At 44.8% G+C, this 14,815-nt stretch overlaps 1 protein-coding gene across 6 annotated transcripts in view; it reads left to right on the top strand.

Moving 5' to 3' along the window:
- Nucleotides 1–14,815, top strand: part of MARCHF10 (membrane associated ring-CH-type finger 10) — a 111,022-nt gene that overhangs the window by 40,299 nt on the left and 55,908 nt on the right. For 5 of the 6 annotated variants that reach the window (XM_078373473.1, XM_054256004.2, XM_035300376.3 and 2 more), the window contains one exon: nucleotides 7,347–7,518. The exons of the other annotated variant lie outside the window; for it this stretch is intronic. In XM_078373473.1, the coding sequence (XP_078229599.1) occupies nucleotides 7,470–7,518 (49 nt within the window). In that variant the 5' untranslated portion in view covers nucleotides 7,347–7,469. The remainder of the gene's footprint in view (nucleotides 1–7,346; nucleotides 7,519–14,815) is intronic. 6 annotated transcript variants of the gene reach the window in all.

Genomic DNA, 14,815 nt, shown 5'->3' with positions numbered 1-14,815 from the left:
GTGCTCAAGCCACCTGCCTGGCTGTTGTAGAATCACACCTGCTCTTTTCACTCCACCCATCCTGTGGCTCATGGGCCGCCAACCCAGCCAGACCCCACCCATCCTTCAAGTCCCAGCACACACCACCACCTTCCCTTGATTTTTCACCTTTTCCCAGGGGTTTCCATGACATTTAGAATGGGTGCAACACAGTGCATCCCTTGATTAAATGTTACTTTCCATTTTGCTAGTAAGGCGTTAATCTTCTCTGTCTGTCAGTTTCTTATTTCTATATCCTTCACAGAGCCTAGCACGGTGTTAAGGACATAATGGGTGCATAGGATACATCTCAATTAACTTCCATGTTTAATGACCTATTATTTTGAGTAGGAAGCATTTTCATCAATGATCTCCATTTCACGGTCAAGCCCCCTGTTGCTGCTCAGATGCTCCTCTCATCTACAAGAATATGAATTCAGACAAATGATGAAGGGGAAATACACTGTAGCAAAACCATATCTGAAAAACACCTAACTCAAGGGTAATCTCAATATGCTATTAAACACAGCACTTTAGCTTTCCAATTTCTTTTTTTTTTTTTTTTTTTTGAGATGGAGTTTCATTCTTGTTGCCCAGGCTGGAGTGCAATGGCATGACCTCGGCTCACTGAAACCTCTGCCTCCCAGGTTCAAGTGATCCTTCTGCCTCAGCCTCCTCAGTAGTTGGGACTACAAGCATGTGCCACCACACCCAACTAATTTTGCATTTTTAGAAAAGATGGGGTTTCTCCATGTCTCACCTCAGGTGATCCTCCCCACTTGGGGGGCCTCTTGAAGTGCTGAGATTACAGGTATGAGTCACCATACCCGGCCCCAATTATTTATTTATTTATTTTGAGACAGGGTCTTGCTCTGTCCCCCAGACTGGATTGCAGTCACAGCTCACTGCAGCCTCAACCTCACAGGCTCAGAGGATCCTCCCACCTCAGCCTCCTGAATTGCTGGGACTACAAGTGCACACCACCGTGCCTGGTTAATTTTTTTTATTTTCTGTAGAGACAGGGTCTCGCTATGTTGTCCAGGCTGGTCTCAAACTCCTGGGCTTAAGTGCCTCAGCCTCCCACAGTGCTGAGATTACAGGTGTGAGCCACCATGCCTGGCTGTGTTCCCGTTTTTTTTAATCTAACAATTTTCTGGCCTCATACCACTTCCTTTCCCTCTTCCCATCACACAGAACCCTGTTCCCGCTACAGCCAGAGAATGCTGTACACAGGTGTCCCTAGTGGAAGCGGGGTGGGGGTGGGGGTAGGGGAATGTGAATGTGTGGTCACCAGCCATGTAAACTGAACCGAACAGTGATTTCTGCAGCACACAGAGGGTTGCCTGGCCTTATAAGTGTCTCACATGTCCTGCTTGCCTTGTCAGTAACTTGCAGCGCTAAGTTTCACTCAGTGGCCATTCTGTGGTGAGCTGAACAGTAATCTCGAAGCAAGTTCTCAAGACCCACATGCTTGCCCTTCAGAGGGCACCCACATAGTGTTGGAATGTTATGAAGACTTAAATTACCAAGGCCACTCTCCAGTCAGGGTCATTCCAACTTGCTAGCCTGAAAATCCGAGAGAAGCCTGCAGGCAGGAGAGTGTTCTCTATGGAACTCAATGGTAGACCGGTGCCTGTGATATTTATGCATCTGGCAGCCCAACTGACTCCAAAAAGCATTTTTTTTTTTTTGAGGCAGAGTCTTGCTCTGTTGCCCAGGCTGGAATACAGTGGCACAATCTCGGCTCACTACAAACTCCGCCTCCCAGGTTCAAGCAATTCTAGTGCCTCAGCTTCCCTAGTAGCTAGAATTACAGGCACACGCCACCACACCCAGCTAATTTTTTTTGTATTTTCAGTAGAGACAGGGCTTCATTCACCATGTTGGCCAGGCTGGTCTCAAACTCATGGCCTCAAGTATTCTGCCCACCTTGGCCTCCCAAAGTGCTGGGATTACAGGCGTGAGCCACTGCGCCCAGACTCCAAAAAGCATCTTGAGGCAAAATGGAGATCAGGGGCATCTAGCGCCTTGTCTTACCCAGCTCCATCTGGCAGCCAGATGGGGGAGACAAATGAGGGTCAGAAGCAGTTTGATTCAGGTGGGTGCTACCTGAGTCCAGAAAGAAGCCCACTGATCCTCACTCTTTATTGTCCAAGCTTACAGTTCTGGCACACTCAGAATTGTCCTGAATACACAGGAGGGATTTTGCTGCTGTAAGAGTTTTCTTCTGGACAAGAAAAAGTTTTGCCTGCTTTGTGCTGCAACAGCACTTCGTGCAGAACATATTTTATATTTCGTGACTACGTAAAAGTAACCGTCCTATCCAGAATGCTATTTATACAAGCTGCCCTCAATTCCCTAAGGCGTTTTTTGTGTCTGAGGCACAGTTTGAGTGCGGGCTTTGGGGACAGTGCTCTGAAGGTTCTCATTGGCACACACAGTCCCTTGATCGACCTTCCCATGTTGTCACTCTTTAAAGGTTGAGGTTCACTGCCTCTATCACACTGTTTTATTATCTCACTAGACCAAGTTCATTTCAAATGTACTCAACACAACACAGTCTGGTGCCAGCTTGACACTACCCTTTGCCTTCTCCCTCCCATCCCCAGCAAGCTGTGCCCTGAGCTGTATCATAGATCCACTCAGCTCAGCCTCCATCACAGGACACACGGCAAATATGGGTTCGGTACACATCAATCAGAATTCAGTAGCGCCTCTGGGGGAGGGGCAGAAATGGCATATCAGTTGAGAACCAGTTTCCTCATTCTTGGAAAGGAGCCATCAGGTGAGAGTTGGAAAATAACTTGCAGTCTTTTCTGTCCGTGACTGCCTTATTGTACTTGCTCTTCTGGACATCTCTCTTCGTGGCCGCCTTATCATTCTAGGCACCGTATTGTTAGGTCCTAGTTGTTAAGAATCTAATCATCCTCACGTTCCCAAGGAAATACATCCCCCTTCCCAACCCATGTGTCCTCATCTTCCAGGACATCTGACTTGAACCATGATGTCATTACCTCACTGCCCAATGCTGCATTCCCCAGTTAAGCTCCTTCTCTTCTCAGGGTGGGTCTTTCTCTGAACTTTTGAAAGAGCATAACCCTGGGCAAAGTGTTAGTTCTACTTTATTATGTAAGAGGCCAGCAGAGCAAGTTCGGGATCTTTGGAAAAACCTTAAGTTTAAAAATGACAATTCTCAAGTAAATAGTAATTTTATCAGCATATTTTAGTTAACATGGCTTTTTTTTTTAGAACTTTCATCAAATTCTCAATAGAGAACATGAAGTATACTCAAGTGTCATGGGTTTTTGTTTTGTTTTGGTTTCTTCTGTTTAATTTCATGGGCTTTGATTTTTTTTTTTTTTTTTTTTTTGAGACAGAGTTTTGCTCTGTTGCTCAGGCTGGAGCACAGTGGCGAAATCTTGGCTCACTGCAACCTTCGTCTCCCAGGTTTTAGCGATTCTCCTGCCTCAGCCTCCTGAGTAGCTGGGATTACAGGTGACCGTCACCATGCCCGGCTAATTTTTGTATTTTTAGTAGGGGGTTTCACCATGTTGGGCAGGCTGGTCTCAAACTCCTCACTTCATGATCTGCCTGCCTCAGCCTGCCAAAATACTGGGATTACAGGCGTGAACCACCATGCCCAGCCGTGGGCTTTGATTTTTAAAGATAGAGCTGTTCTTTTTCCCCCCAAAGAAATAGCAGTGCCTTCACCTCCAAGTGATATTTCAACTTGGAAACACATGGGGAAGAAATGAAAATTGTAATTTTTTTTCAAAAATATAAGAGGAAAAGATGCAATTTTAAAATCAACTTTAAAATTTAAATTTTAATTACTATTGTTTATCTCTAATGATGTTAAATATTTGCCATTAGAGCTTTACTGTCTGAAAAACTGTTGCACCATATTTTCTTAAAACTAGGTAAATCTCAATGACCATTTATAAGACTATCATAGATTATATTCCCTGGAGAAGAAACCAAGAGTCCGGTGTGGAACTAACCCACGTCGCCACGTACACCCTTTTGGAATAGGTGAAATCCTAGAGGATTTTTCTCTGGGGACTTGGCTTAGGTTTCAACCACAGGTAGTAAATGTTTAGTAGTTAGCTAATTTTTTTAATGGCTGAACATTAATTAATGGCTAATTGTAAAAGCCAATACTTACATGGCACTTACTGGGTTACATGTATATGGTGCTGTTCTAAGTGCTATACATACATATATATGTTGTGTAATCTTCACAAAACCACCAAAAGGTGGATTCTGTTTTTCACAGATGAGAAATCTGAGATCCAGAGAAATGAACTAACCCAATGTCACACAATTACTAGGTGCAAGAGCTGGGATTCACTCCCGTGGAGCTGGGCTCCATGGTCTTAAATACCGTACTTTAGTACCAGGATGATTTACTACAACTTCTCCCACCCAAGGACGATCCTCCCTGTGTGATACAATGAATTTTCATGAAGGAGGATAGGCCGGGTGCTGTGGCTCACATCTGTAATCCTAGCACTTTGGGAGGCAATGGCGGGTAGATTGCCTGAGCTCAGGAGTTTGAGACCAGCCTGAGCAACACAGTGAAACCCTGTCTCTACTAAAATACAAAAAATTAGCCGGGAATGGCAGTGTGTTCCTGTAATCCCAGCTACTCGGGAGGCTGAGGTAGGAAAATTGCTTGAACCTGGAAGTCAGAGGTTGCAGTGAGCCGAGATCGAGTTACTGCACTCCAACCTGGGCAACAGAGCGAGATTTTGTCTCCAAAAAAAGAAAGAAAAGAGGATAGATGGAAATGGCTGAGAACATAAGAGGACAGAATGAAGGTGGATGTGATTTATTTAAGATTTCTCAATGAGGCGAGCAGGAAAAAATCCATCAGCACGTTGTGTTATACTTCTTGCCATTGTGCCTTCAGTTTATAACCGATAAAACACCGACTTCTAGCTGCAATTTCTAGACTCTTAAGGGTTATCACCTCAAAATAACCTTAATTGAACCAGAGAAGGATGTACTCACATTGCAGGCTCACTGTGCCGCAGGTAACAGGATGGTTTAATTGGCCAAGCTCTCACCTCTTCAGTGCACCAAAGACTTGAGGTTTAATGAATGGGTGGAGGAAGGATAAACATGGCTTAACACCCCAACCAATCAAGAGGTCTGTTGGCCAGCTCCTCCCTATCCACCTCAGCCTAGGGCAAGCCAAGAATTCCGGCCCTGGCTGGGGGTAATGGAGATGGATCACTAAGCTGGACGGACACCTGCTGTTGATGCTGCTGACACACGTGTTGGGCATCCTCGCCTGAGGCATTTTTTCCTCCCTTTCCACTGGCTGGAAAGAAAGGACTGGGCAGGGCCCTGCAGAGGTTGACTTAACCCACTACATTGAGCTGATTGTGTTGGGCAGTTTGTGGAAGAAATTCTGTCCCATGTTAATTGATGCTCTTCTTGGGACCCAATTCCAGGACTGTGACTTCCAGGACCCAATTACAACGACAATCTTAGGTCGCATACTTAAAATTGGCCCACGTTTTCTTTTCTGAGAATAGAGAACCCATCTCATGTTCAGAAATGACCTAATGTTTCAGCCAAGCACGGTGGCTCACGCCTGTATTTCCAGCATTTTAGGAGGCCGAGACAGGTGGATCACCTAAGGTCAGGAGTTCAAGTCCAGCCTGGCCAACATGGTGAAACCCCGTCTCTACTAAAAATACAAAAATTAGCCAGGCATGTTGGTGGGTGTCTGTAATCCCAGCTACTCGGGAGGCTGAGGCAGGAGAATCACTTGAAACTGGGAGGCGGAGGTTGCAGTGAGCCGAGATGGCACCACTGCACTCCAGCCTGGGCGCTAAGAGTGAAACTTTGTCTCAAAAAAAAAAAGAAGAAGAAGAAGAAAAGAAAAGAAGTGACCTAAAGTTTCACTTTGACATTTTGGAATAATTTGCAAGGATTTCGATTAAATAGCAAAATCAAAAGAGAAAGGGGAGAACAATCAGTCGGTTGTGTGTTGTTTTTCCCACCCCTTTATCTGAGGGTGGTCTGTTTTCTGAAACTGTGCAGAGAAACAAGAATTATTAGTTTGAAGGCTGTATCCAAACTCTAAATTTAAAAACATGATTCATCATCTTGGAGGATAATGACCTGTCCACCTGTAGATTTATATGGACTTCTTTACAGAAGACTGGTGTGTAGAGGACTTTCTTAGAATTTAGTTTGTCTTACATCACACCCAGTAATTCAGAGCTATTCAGAGTGTTTTCCTGAGTCAGGAGCCTGTGAAATGAAAATGCCACAACTGTCAGGGAGAACGATGAGCAAGATCAATATAAATTGCAACAGTTCGGCCAGGGGGCACTGAGGACGTTTATTTAGCATTCTATGTCTGCAAAAGACCACGTTTTCAGAAGACGTTCCAACACTGGACTACGAGTTCTCCAACACTGTAGAACTTAGTTCTCCCCCTCTCCGGCGGCCCCCCAGGGTCATGGAGGGGGGACCTAGTGATCTGTTTGTTGCAGAACAGATAGCCTAGTAAGTCATAGCAACACCAGGACCTAAAGCCATAAGGCTGTACTTAAATCACCCTGAAGATCAGGTTTCTGATATTTATATTGTTTTCATCCTTTCTTTGGTAGATGTAAGTGTAGCCAAGTACAAAGCTGTTCCATGCCTGGATAATTTTTATTGCAGCTGCAAGGCTGTGTTGATATATTCTGACACAGCAAGAATCATGATTTGTCCATGCATAGATTTAGACTGGCTTCTTTATAGAAGACGGACAAGGAGGGGACTTTTAAAAAGATTAGGCTGTCTCCTGTTGCATCCAACAATGCAGAGTATTGAAACTGTGGTCTGATTTAATCGGTCTCCACCACACTGTCTACATTTCCTTGTCATTGTCAAGTATATGATTAACATAAGGAACATTCTTTTTCTAACCTATCTTGAAAGTAGTTCAACTAACAAACAATGCGAAGTTTAAAAGCACTGATTTTTTTCTCCTGCTTTCATATGTAGCTTTTAACATGAGCTATTTATCGGCCATCAGCTTACTTCAGGGTCAGAAATGCATTCTTTTCATAACGTTCTACAGAACACACTCATAAAAAAATGCATTCTTCCCTAACGTTGTATAAAGCAGACTCATTAACTCTGCTGTCATTTCTAAGTTGCTACTTCCAGTCCACCCAAATCTTTCTGGTGAAAGGGCGCGGTGACCCTGGCAGAAGACTCTAGGATGAATGCTGGAGGGGGTCACTGCATTTGCCTCATTTCTGTTTTCTCTGCCTAACAAAGCTGACCACTGATACTGAGGCATCTTTCATTTTTGGTAGAGTTCTGGTGAGGAGGATCCTCTAACTGAACCAAGATTATCTACCAAGATATCTGCATTTAAGTGTGACTCCAAACTTCCAGCAATTGACCAAACATCAGTCAGGCAGAAACATAAAAGTACCATGACTGCAAGGAAAGCAGAGAAAGCGGGCCCCAGCAAACCCTCTCCAGGTGAGTGGCTGGCTTATTGAAATTCATAAGATTTAAAATCCTGGTATTAAAAATAATGACAACAGGCCAGGCGCAGTGGCTCTTGCCTGTAATCCTAGCACTTTGAGAGGCTGAGGCTGGTAGATCACTTGAGGTCAGGAGTTCCAGACCAACCTGGCCAACATGGCAAAACCCCTGTCTCTACTGGGGAGGCTGAGGCAGGAGGATCACTTGAACCCGGGAGGCAAAGGTTGCAGTGAGCCAAGATTGCACCACTACACTCCAGCCTGGGTGACAGAGCAAGACTCCGTCTCAAAAATAAACAAATTAAATAAATAAATATAACAACAATCAAATTGGGGGTATTGATTAAACCTAGTGTTTTCCGAATGGCTAATTCAGGTTTTGAAAGGCCAGTGATCCTATGCAAACAGTAACATTAATTTCAGAGTAGAATATAAGGTCGTAGAGGCAAGAATTATGCAACGTAACTTCCCCCACTGCCCGCATTTCTGCCCCATCATTAGTGTAGCATCAGCCTAGAGTTGCTGCCTTTTCATCTTCTTCACCCTTCTTGGGGTTAAAGGCATTTGGCCCCAGGTATCAAGTTTTATGGCTCAAACAAGAGCCTAAAGAGAAGCTTTCAAATACATCTGAATAGCATAATTTATAGTGGAGAGAGAAAGTAATAAAGTTCTCCTGTTCTGGGTTTGTCCTCTCCAAGAGAAAAGGTGCTTGATAAATCCTCCCTTTTGTGCAATTTGGAAAAATAGTCACTCTTTAGCTGCCTTTGAGCAAAGACCAATCTTCTGCTTAGGGCAGGAGTGACTTAATAGTATCCACAAAGGTTCTAAAATTCACTGAAAATTGAGCGTCTCTCGGGCTCATCGCCATCAAAGACAACAGCTATAAGACAAATTTGATTTGATACTTCCAGGAACTGAGGTTTAAGTTGGAGTAACTAGGCAGAAAGGTCTAAGTTGAATGGAAAGGATCCAGGCTAACTGCTGAAGAATTCGTCAATAGCATGCAATTCATTAAAATCCAAATCACACCTACTTGCCCATCCTAAATCGCTTCTGCTGGGCAACCACCGGTCCAGCTTAAGTCTTTGTGCCTTTTTAGAAATGGCAGCTTTCACTCAGATTTACCACCCACATTTTACCGCTTTAATGAAGTCAAAACCAAATTGACTTCTGAAGGGATGTCCTCTCAGGCAAAGCCTCAACTCTTGCATCTTATTTAATCAGGGGAGAAAGTATCATCACAGTTCATTTCTCATTTTAAAGGCTTTTGGTAGGAATTAGGCTTTTAACTCAGCTGTTTAAGGTTGAAATACAGCAGATAAGGTCATTCCATCAGTATTTCAAAATACGAGTTGTAATTTATTGAATTGAGGATGTTTTTAATGGCAAAATTTGAATTTGAATTTGAATTTAAGGGTTTTTTGTTTTGTTTTGTTTTGTTGTTTGTTTTTATTGAGACAGAGTCTCACTCTGTTGCCCAGGCTGGAGTGCAGTGGCACTATCTCAGCTCACTGCAACCTCTGCCTCCCGGGTTCAAGTGATTTCCGGCTAATTTTTGTATTTTTAGTAAAGAGAGCATTTCACCATGTTGGCCAGGCTAGTCTCGAACTCCTAATCTCGAGGATTCACCCACCTTGGCCTCTCAAAGTGATAGGATTACCTTGGCCTCCCAAAGTGCTAGGATTACAGGCATGAGCCACCATGCCCAGACTGAATTTAATTTTAAATAATGCAACCCCATCTGCACAATATAATTTTTAGCCCTCCTGCTAAAATCAGGTGGTTGTTTGCATATAGTATGCTTTCTCATGGTGGAGAAAAGTCATTAAAACGAACTGTTTAGATCCACTCAATGCTTTAGTTTGTCTGATTAATACAGATGTTCAGCAAACTCCGTATGGAACTTACAGCACTAACAAAAAGGGGAAATTAATGCACTTAACAGTCTTTAAAACATCACATTTGAAGAATTACCAGGCTGAAAAACACCAGGTTTCAGTGACAGAGCCAAGTTGGCAGAAAGATATCTATTTCATCAAATGAGGGATGTTGCTTGTAGTAAAAGCCTCTACAAACCGCCTGCTTCATCACTGCGTTATGGCCCTAGACCACGTCCAAGACCCATGTGGCCATGAGCGGGGCTGTGGCCTGGCTGTCCCCAAGCAGAGCAGTCCTGGTGATGGATGGCAGTTGCTGCAGAAGCAGAATCAGTTGTGCAGCAATCTGGCTAACAACAAAGCACTGATGTGTTAAGAACCATCCATTTTACATGTGTAGACTCACCCTCTGGGCTCCCTAATTAGCATAGCGAAATGAGAACCGAGACATGGCAAGGATTTCAGCTGAGTCCGTTCGGGAACAGTTGACCTCAGTGGCGGTCATGATGCAGTTTTCTGCTATTACAGAAAAATAGGATTTGGTGTCCGAATTAGCTGGACACGTTGATCGAATTCAGTTCCTTGCTTTTCTTCACCTCTGTAGAGAAATATTTCTCTAAAGCATTTTGGGGGTGATACAAAGTTGGCAATAAGTCATCAAAACTTCTGCCATGTCAGACCTGAGATTTTGTATGAAATTGAAGTGCCAAACACAGTGAAATTCCTTTGCAACACCCGCCTAATAGGGTATACTTCCTACACTTCCTGTGTTATACCAGACTCTCACTGAATAAGATAATATAGCCAGGGAACACGGCTTGACTCAATTGCAAATCTATGTAATGATAATCCATGTCATGAACAAAGGGTTTTTCTTTGTATGTAATCTGCCATTTGGAACCTCCAAAACAACTATGTAAAATATAGCAACTAGCAATGCCTTCTACAAACAGGTTTGTAACCGAGAAGGCATCCGATTGCTCTTCATCCTGTGAGAAGGAATTCACGCATTTAAATTAAGTTTGTATCATCTGTGAAACTGCTTCTGGACAACTGACTTGCGATGTTCCTTGTTATCTGTCTCCATGCAGTGGTGCGTGCAGTTTATGGGCAAGTGTTTTGGAGTCAAAGTGTTTGCATTTGCATCTGGGAGCCATTGATTTGCTGTCTACCTTTGGCCAAGTAATGCATCTCTGTGCCTCAGTTTCCTCACCTGTACAATGGGGAGAAGGGCTAAAAACAGATCCTGCCTGCTGAGATTGCTGTGAGAACTCAATGATGAAACATACATGCAGCCTTTAGGACAGTCCCTGCCGCTGTGGCCACTCAATTAATTATCCCATTATGATTCCTAGCACATGAGAGCAGCAGATTGTAAGGAGAATGGACTAGAAAACTTTGTTTTCTTTGCCTTAAGGTTGTCCTCCCCAAAACATCTTTTTTTCTGTACAAAAATCAGAGTTTCATTTTATTGATTGACTGATTGATTGATTGATTGATTGATCACTGTACTGAGACAGGGTCTCACTGCATAGCCCATGCTGGAGTGTACTGGTGCAATCAGGTCACTGCAACCTCAAACTCCGGGGCTCAAGTGATCCTCCTACCTCAGCCTCCTGAGTAGCTAAGACCACAGGCACACACCACTGTGCTCAGCTAATTTTTTTTATTTTGTAGAGATGGGGTCTCACTATGTTGTCCAGGCAGGTCTCAAACTCCTGGGCTCAAGTGAGCCTCTGACCTCAGCCTCCCAAGTAGCTGTGACTACAGGCACATGCCACTATGCCTGGCTTATTTTTTTACCTTTTATGAAGACGAGATCTTGCTTTGTTGCTCAGGCTAGTCTTGAAATCCTGGGCTCAAGTGATCCTTCCACCTTGGCCTCCCCTCATGTAAAGACATGAGCCACAGCACCCAGCTCAGAGTTGTATTTTTTAGAATCTCTAACATACATACAGGTACAAATATTTTACAACACTCTGAGTTTCCAAAGCAAAATGCCAAATGGAAAAAGATGAAGAATCAGACAGCATTCACCAAGCCAGAGATAGGCTTTATCTCCAGAAAGACGTGGAAAATTCCGGCAGTGAGTCAAGACCTGGCTGGGTCTCACGTGCAATCAACTCAGAAATCCCACATCATGAACACTGGTGTAGGGTGAGCTGTGAGCCTAGTAGAGTTACATGTTCTTAGTTACAAGTTCAGAATTGTAGACAGATCCTTGAGACCCAGAACAGCCAGCAGGCCCAGCGAGTAAGTGCAGACGCACAGGGACATTTGGGGACCTGCAGTGGCCTCCAAGTCCTACCTGCTCCCAAGACCTCTCCCAGCCCCATCCCGAGTTGGAGAGGAGCTGCCTCTTCTTTCCAGGACACAGAGGGGCATCCAAAGGCCACTGTGCTGTGGGGTTCTGGCACCTGGAGTCCTAATGAGCTCCCTATCCCAGGGCTAGACATGTGGGAAGCGAGCGTCTCCTCTCCTGCCCTCTGCTCTCACCTGGAGCCTGGGCATCATCCCCTGAGTTATGTGCCAGGAAGACAGATCTGGATGGAGTCCTGCGAAACTGCTTCCAAAATCTTGCCCTTTAAAACAAGGCCAAGTGTTCTGAAATTATCTTCATTTATTATCGAGTGCATCATTAGTCACTGCTGGATTCAGATTTGTAGAAGTAACAAGACTTTTCACCATAGAGTGGATTACTGTGAAGACAGGTTCTTGTAAAACTAAGAAAGCAATGCATGCAGATGTTAGACGACAAACATCCAAAATAACTATGGTCTCTTTTGGATTGGGAAATATTTATTTGAAGAGCAGCCTGAAAGAGAAATTTGAGGGCAAATCCTAAATCCTCAAAATTTGCCTTGCAAATAAATTCTCCTGAAGATTTTCTCTGAAAGGCCGAGATTAATGGCTTTCATGGCAAGTCCAATGGGTGTCCAGCAACTTTCCAAGCTACCTGCCAAGTTAGAAAAAAAAAAAAAAAAAAAAAAAAGGCCGGGTGCAGTGGCTCACGCCTGTAATCCCAGCACTTTGGGAGGCCAAGGTAGGTGGATCACCTGAGGTCAGGAGACCAGCCTGGCCAAAATGGTGAAACTTCGTCTCTACTAAAAATACAAAAAATTAGCCGGGTGTGGTGGTGGGCGCCTGTAATCCCAGCTACTTGGGAGGCTGAGGAAGGAGAATCGATTGAACCTGGGAGGCGGAGGTTGCAGTGAGCCAAGATCATGCCACTGCACTCCAGCTTGGGTGACAGAGGGAGACTCTGTCTCAAAAAAAAAAAACAATTTAAGTGGATATTCCCACTTTTTAATAGAGAATCGTAATTATCAGTCCAGTTATGATACATGCTCTCAAGATGGGGGCTTGGGATTGACGCAGAGCCCAGAATTAAGTCCTGGCTCCAAACCTTGGTGCTCTCTCTCTATAGCCCTATAAATGTGAGCAATGCAATCAGATTGGCATTTTTAAAAGCTGACTCTGGCTGCGGCATGGAGAAGGGGCTGGCTGAGCACGTGAGGGTGGCTAGATGCAGCCAAGAGACCAGACAAATGGCAGTTGCAGGGGACTGGGGGAGAAATGAGAAGGGCTTGAGCAGGAGCAAAAGCAGAGGGAAGAGGGGCAGGTGCAGTGGCTCATACCTATAATCCTAGCAATTTGGGAGGCTGAGATGGGAGGATTACCTGAGGCGAGGAGTTCAAGACCAGTCTAGTCAACATAGTCAGACCCCCATCTCTATTGTTAAAAAGAAAGCAGAGGAAATAGGAAGAGGGAGTGGGCTTGAGGGACATTTAAGGAAGTAAAGCTGGCAGAACTTGGTGACTTGGATGTAGGGATGAGAAAGAAAGAGGAATTAAAGGGAACTCAGGAATCTGGCCCCGGAAACTAAGCCAGTGGAGGCTGCCTCTGCCAAGGCTGAGGAAGAAGGGGAGTGTGCGTCCCCTTTTATCGTGTTGTCTTTGAGGTGCAAGCAAGGCAGCCAGGTGGAAATGCCAGGAAGCATCTGGGGACCCAGGTCTGCCGTTCCACAGAGCACTCCCCTTCCTCCCAGAGCACTTGCTGGTAGGAACCCAAGAGCCTGCAGTGAGTAAGACCGGCTGAAACTATAAGAATGTCTCCCCTGGAAGAGGGGATGGAGTCAGAAGAGAGGCGCTAGGGAAACTTTGGGAGATAAAAACGGTTAAGAGAAGAATGAGTGAAGACAGCTACAGAGAGAAATGATCCCAAGAAACAGGAGCCACTGCTGGAGCCATTTAGGAGGAAAGAAGTAATATTTACTCGAATCCTCTGTGACCTGGCACTAAGAACTGGGACCCCTCCACGATAGGCAATGGTTTTTTTTTTTCTTTTTTTTTTGAGACAGATTCTCACTCTGTCACCCCGGCTGGAGTACAATAGCCCAGTCTCAGCTCACTGCAAACTCTGCCTCCCTGGGTCCAAGCATTTCTCCTGCCTCAGCCTCCCAAATAGTTGGGATTACAGGCATGCACCACCACGCCCAGCTAATTTTGTATTTTTAGTAGAGATGGGATTTCACCATGTTGGCCAGGCTGGTCTCGAACTCCTGACCTCAAGTGATCCGCCTGCCACGGTCTCCTGAAGTGCTGGGATTACAGGTGTGTGCCACCATGCCCAGCCTTAAGTGATAGTTTTCAACTGGCTGGCTACAACTATGGCATTTTAGACTCAGAACTGATTTTAGCTGCAGCATCTCTCAAACTTTTCTGACGATAAGAATCACCAGGGAGGTTCTTCATAAAAATAAAAATTCCTGCTTCCCGTCCCTGACCCACAGCATCAGAGTCGCCAATAAAGGGGCCTCCAAAACTGTAGTTTGAACAAGCACAGCAGGTGATTCTCATCACCAGGGTTTGGGCAGCTGTCTCAGAGCCTTGCTTTTTCCAAACGTTAGCACTCATGAGAAACACCTGGAGCTCCCGAGAACTACAGATTCTGATTCAGAAGGCCTGGGTGGGCCGAGAGCCTGCGTTGCTAAGAACTCCCAGGTGAGGTTGATGTTGCTGGCCTATGAACCAGTTTTGAAGGAGCAAGGCTAGAAAAAACACCTGTCTCATTTTGCAGGTGGGGGAACAGGTAAGTCATTAATTCAAGGTGACCCAACTGGTTAGTGGCAGAACCGAGATTTGTCAAACATGAGGGAGTCACTGTGACTCGTGACTCCACGGGGCACCCATATTCTGCCTCCAGTGAGGTTAGCAGTTTGAGCATGAGTTTAGAAAACAAATCATCAGCTTCTACTGGATATCTCTCTTTTTACCTGCTTTTCCCCCAGTTTGATTTTTCTCCCTTCCCATGATCCCCCCAGGATCTCTCTGCTTTTTTTTCTCTTTTCCCAAGCTTCCCCATCCGCAGCAGAAAGGCCAGATCAGGGCATGACTACAGTCTGCTATTGGGGGC

The sequence above is a fragment of the Callithrix jacchus genome, chromosome 5 (genome assembly GCF_049354715.1).
Source record: "Callithrix jacchus isolate 240 chromosome 5, calJac240_pri, whole genome shotgun sequence".
In the NCBI taxonomy this organism is placed as follows: Eukaryota; Metazoa; Chordata; class Mammalia; order Primates; family Cebidae; genus Callithrix; species Callithrix jacchus.
Note: the sequence above shows the minus strand (reverse complement) of the source record. Positions and strands in the feature narration are given on the sequence as shown.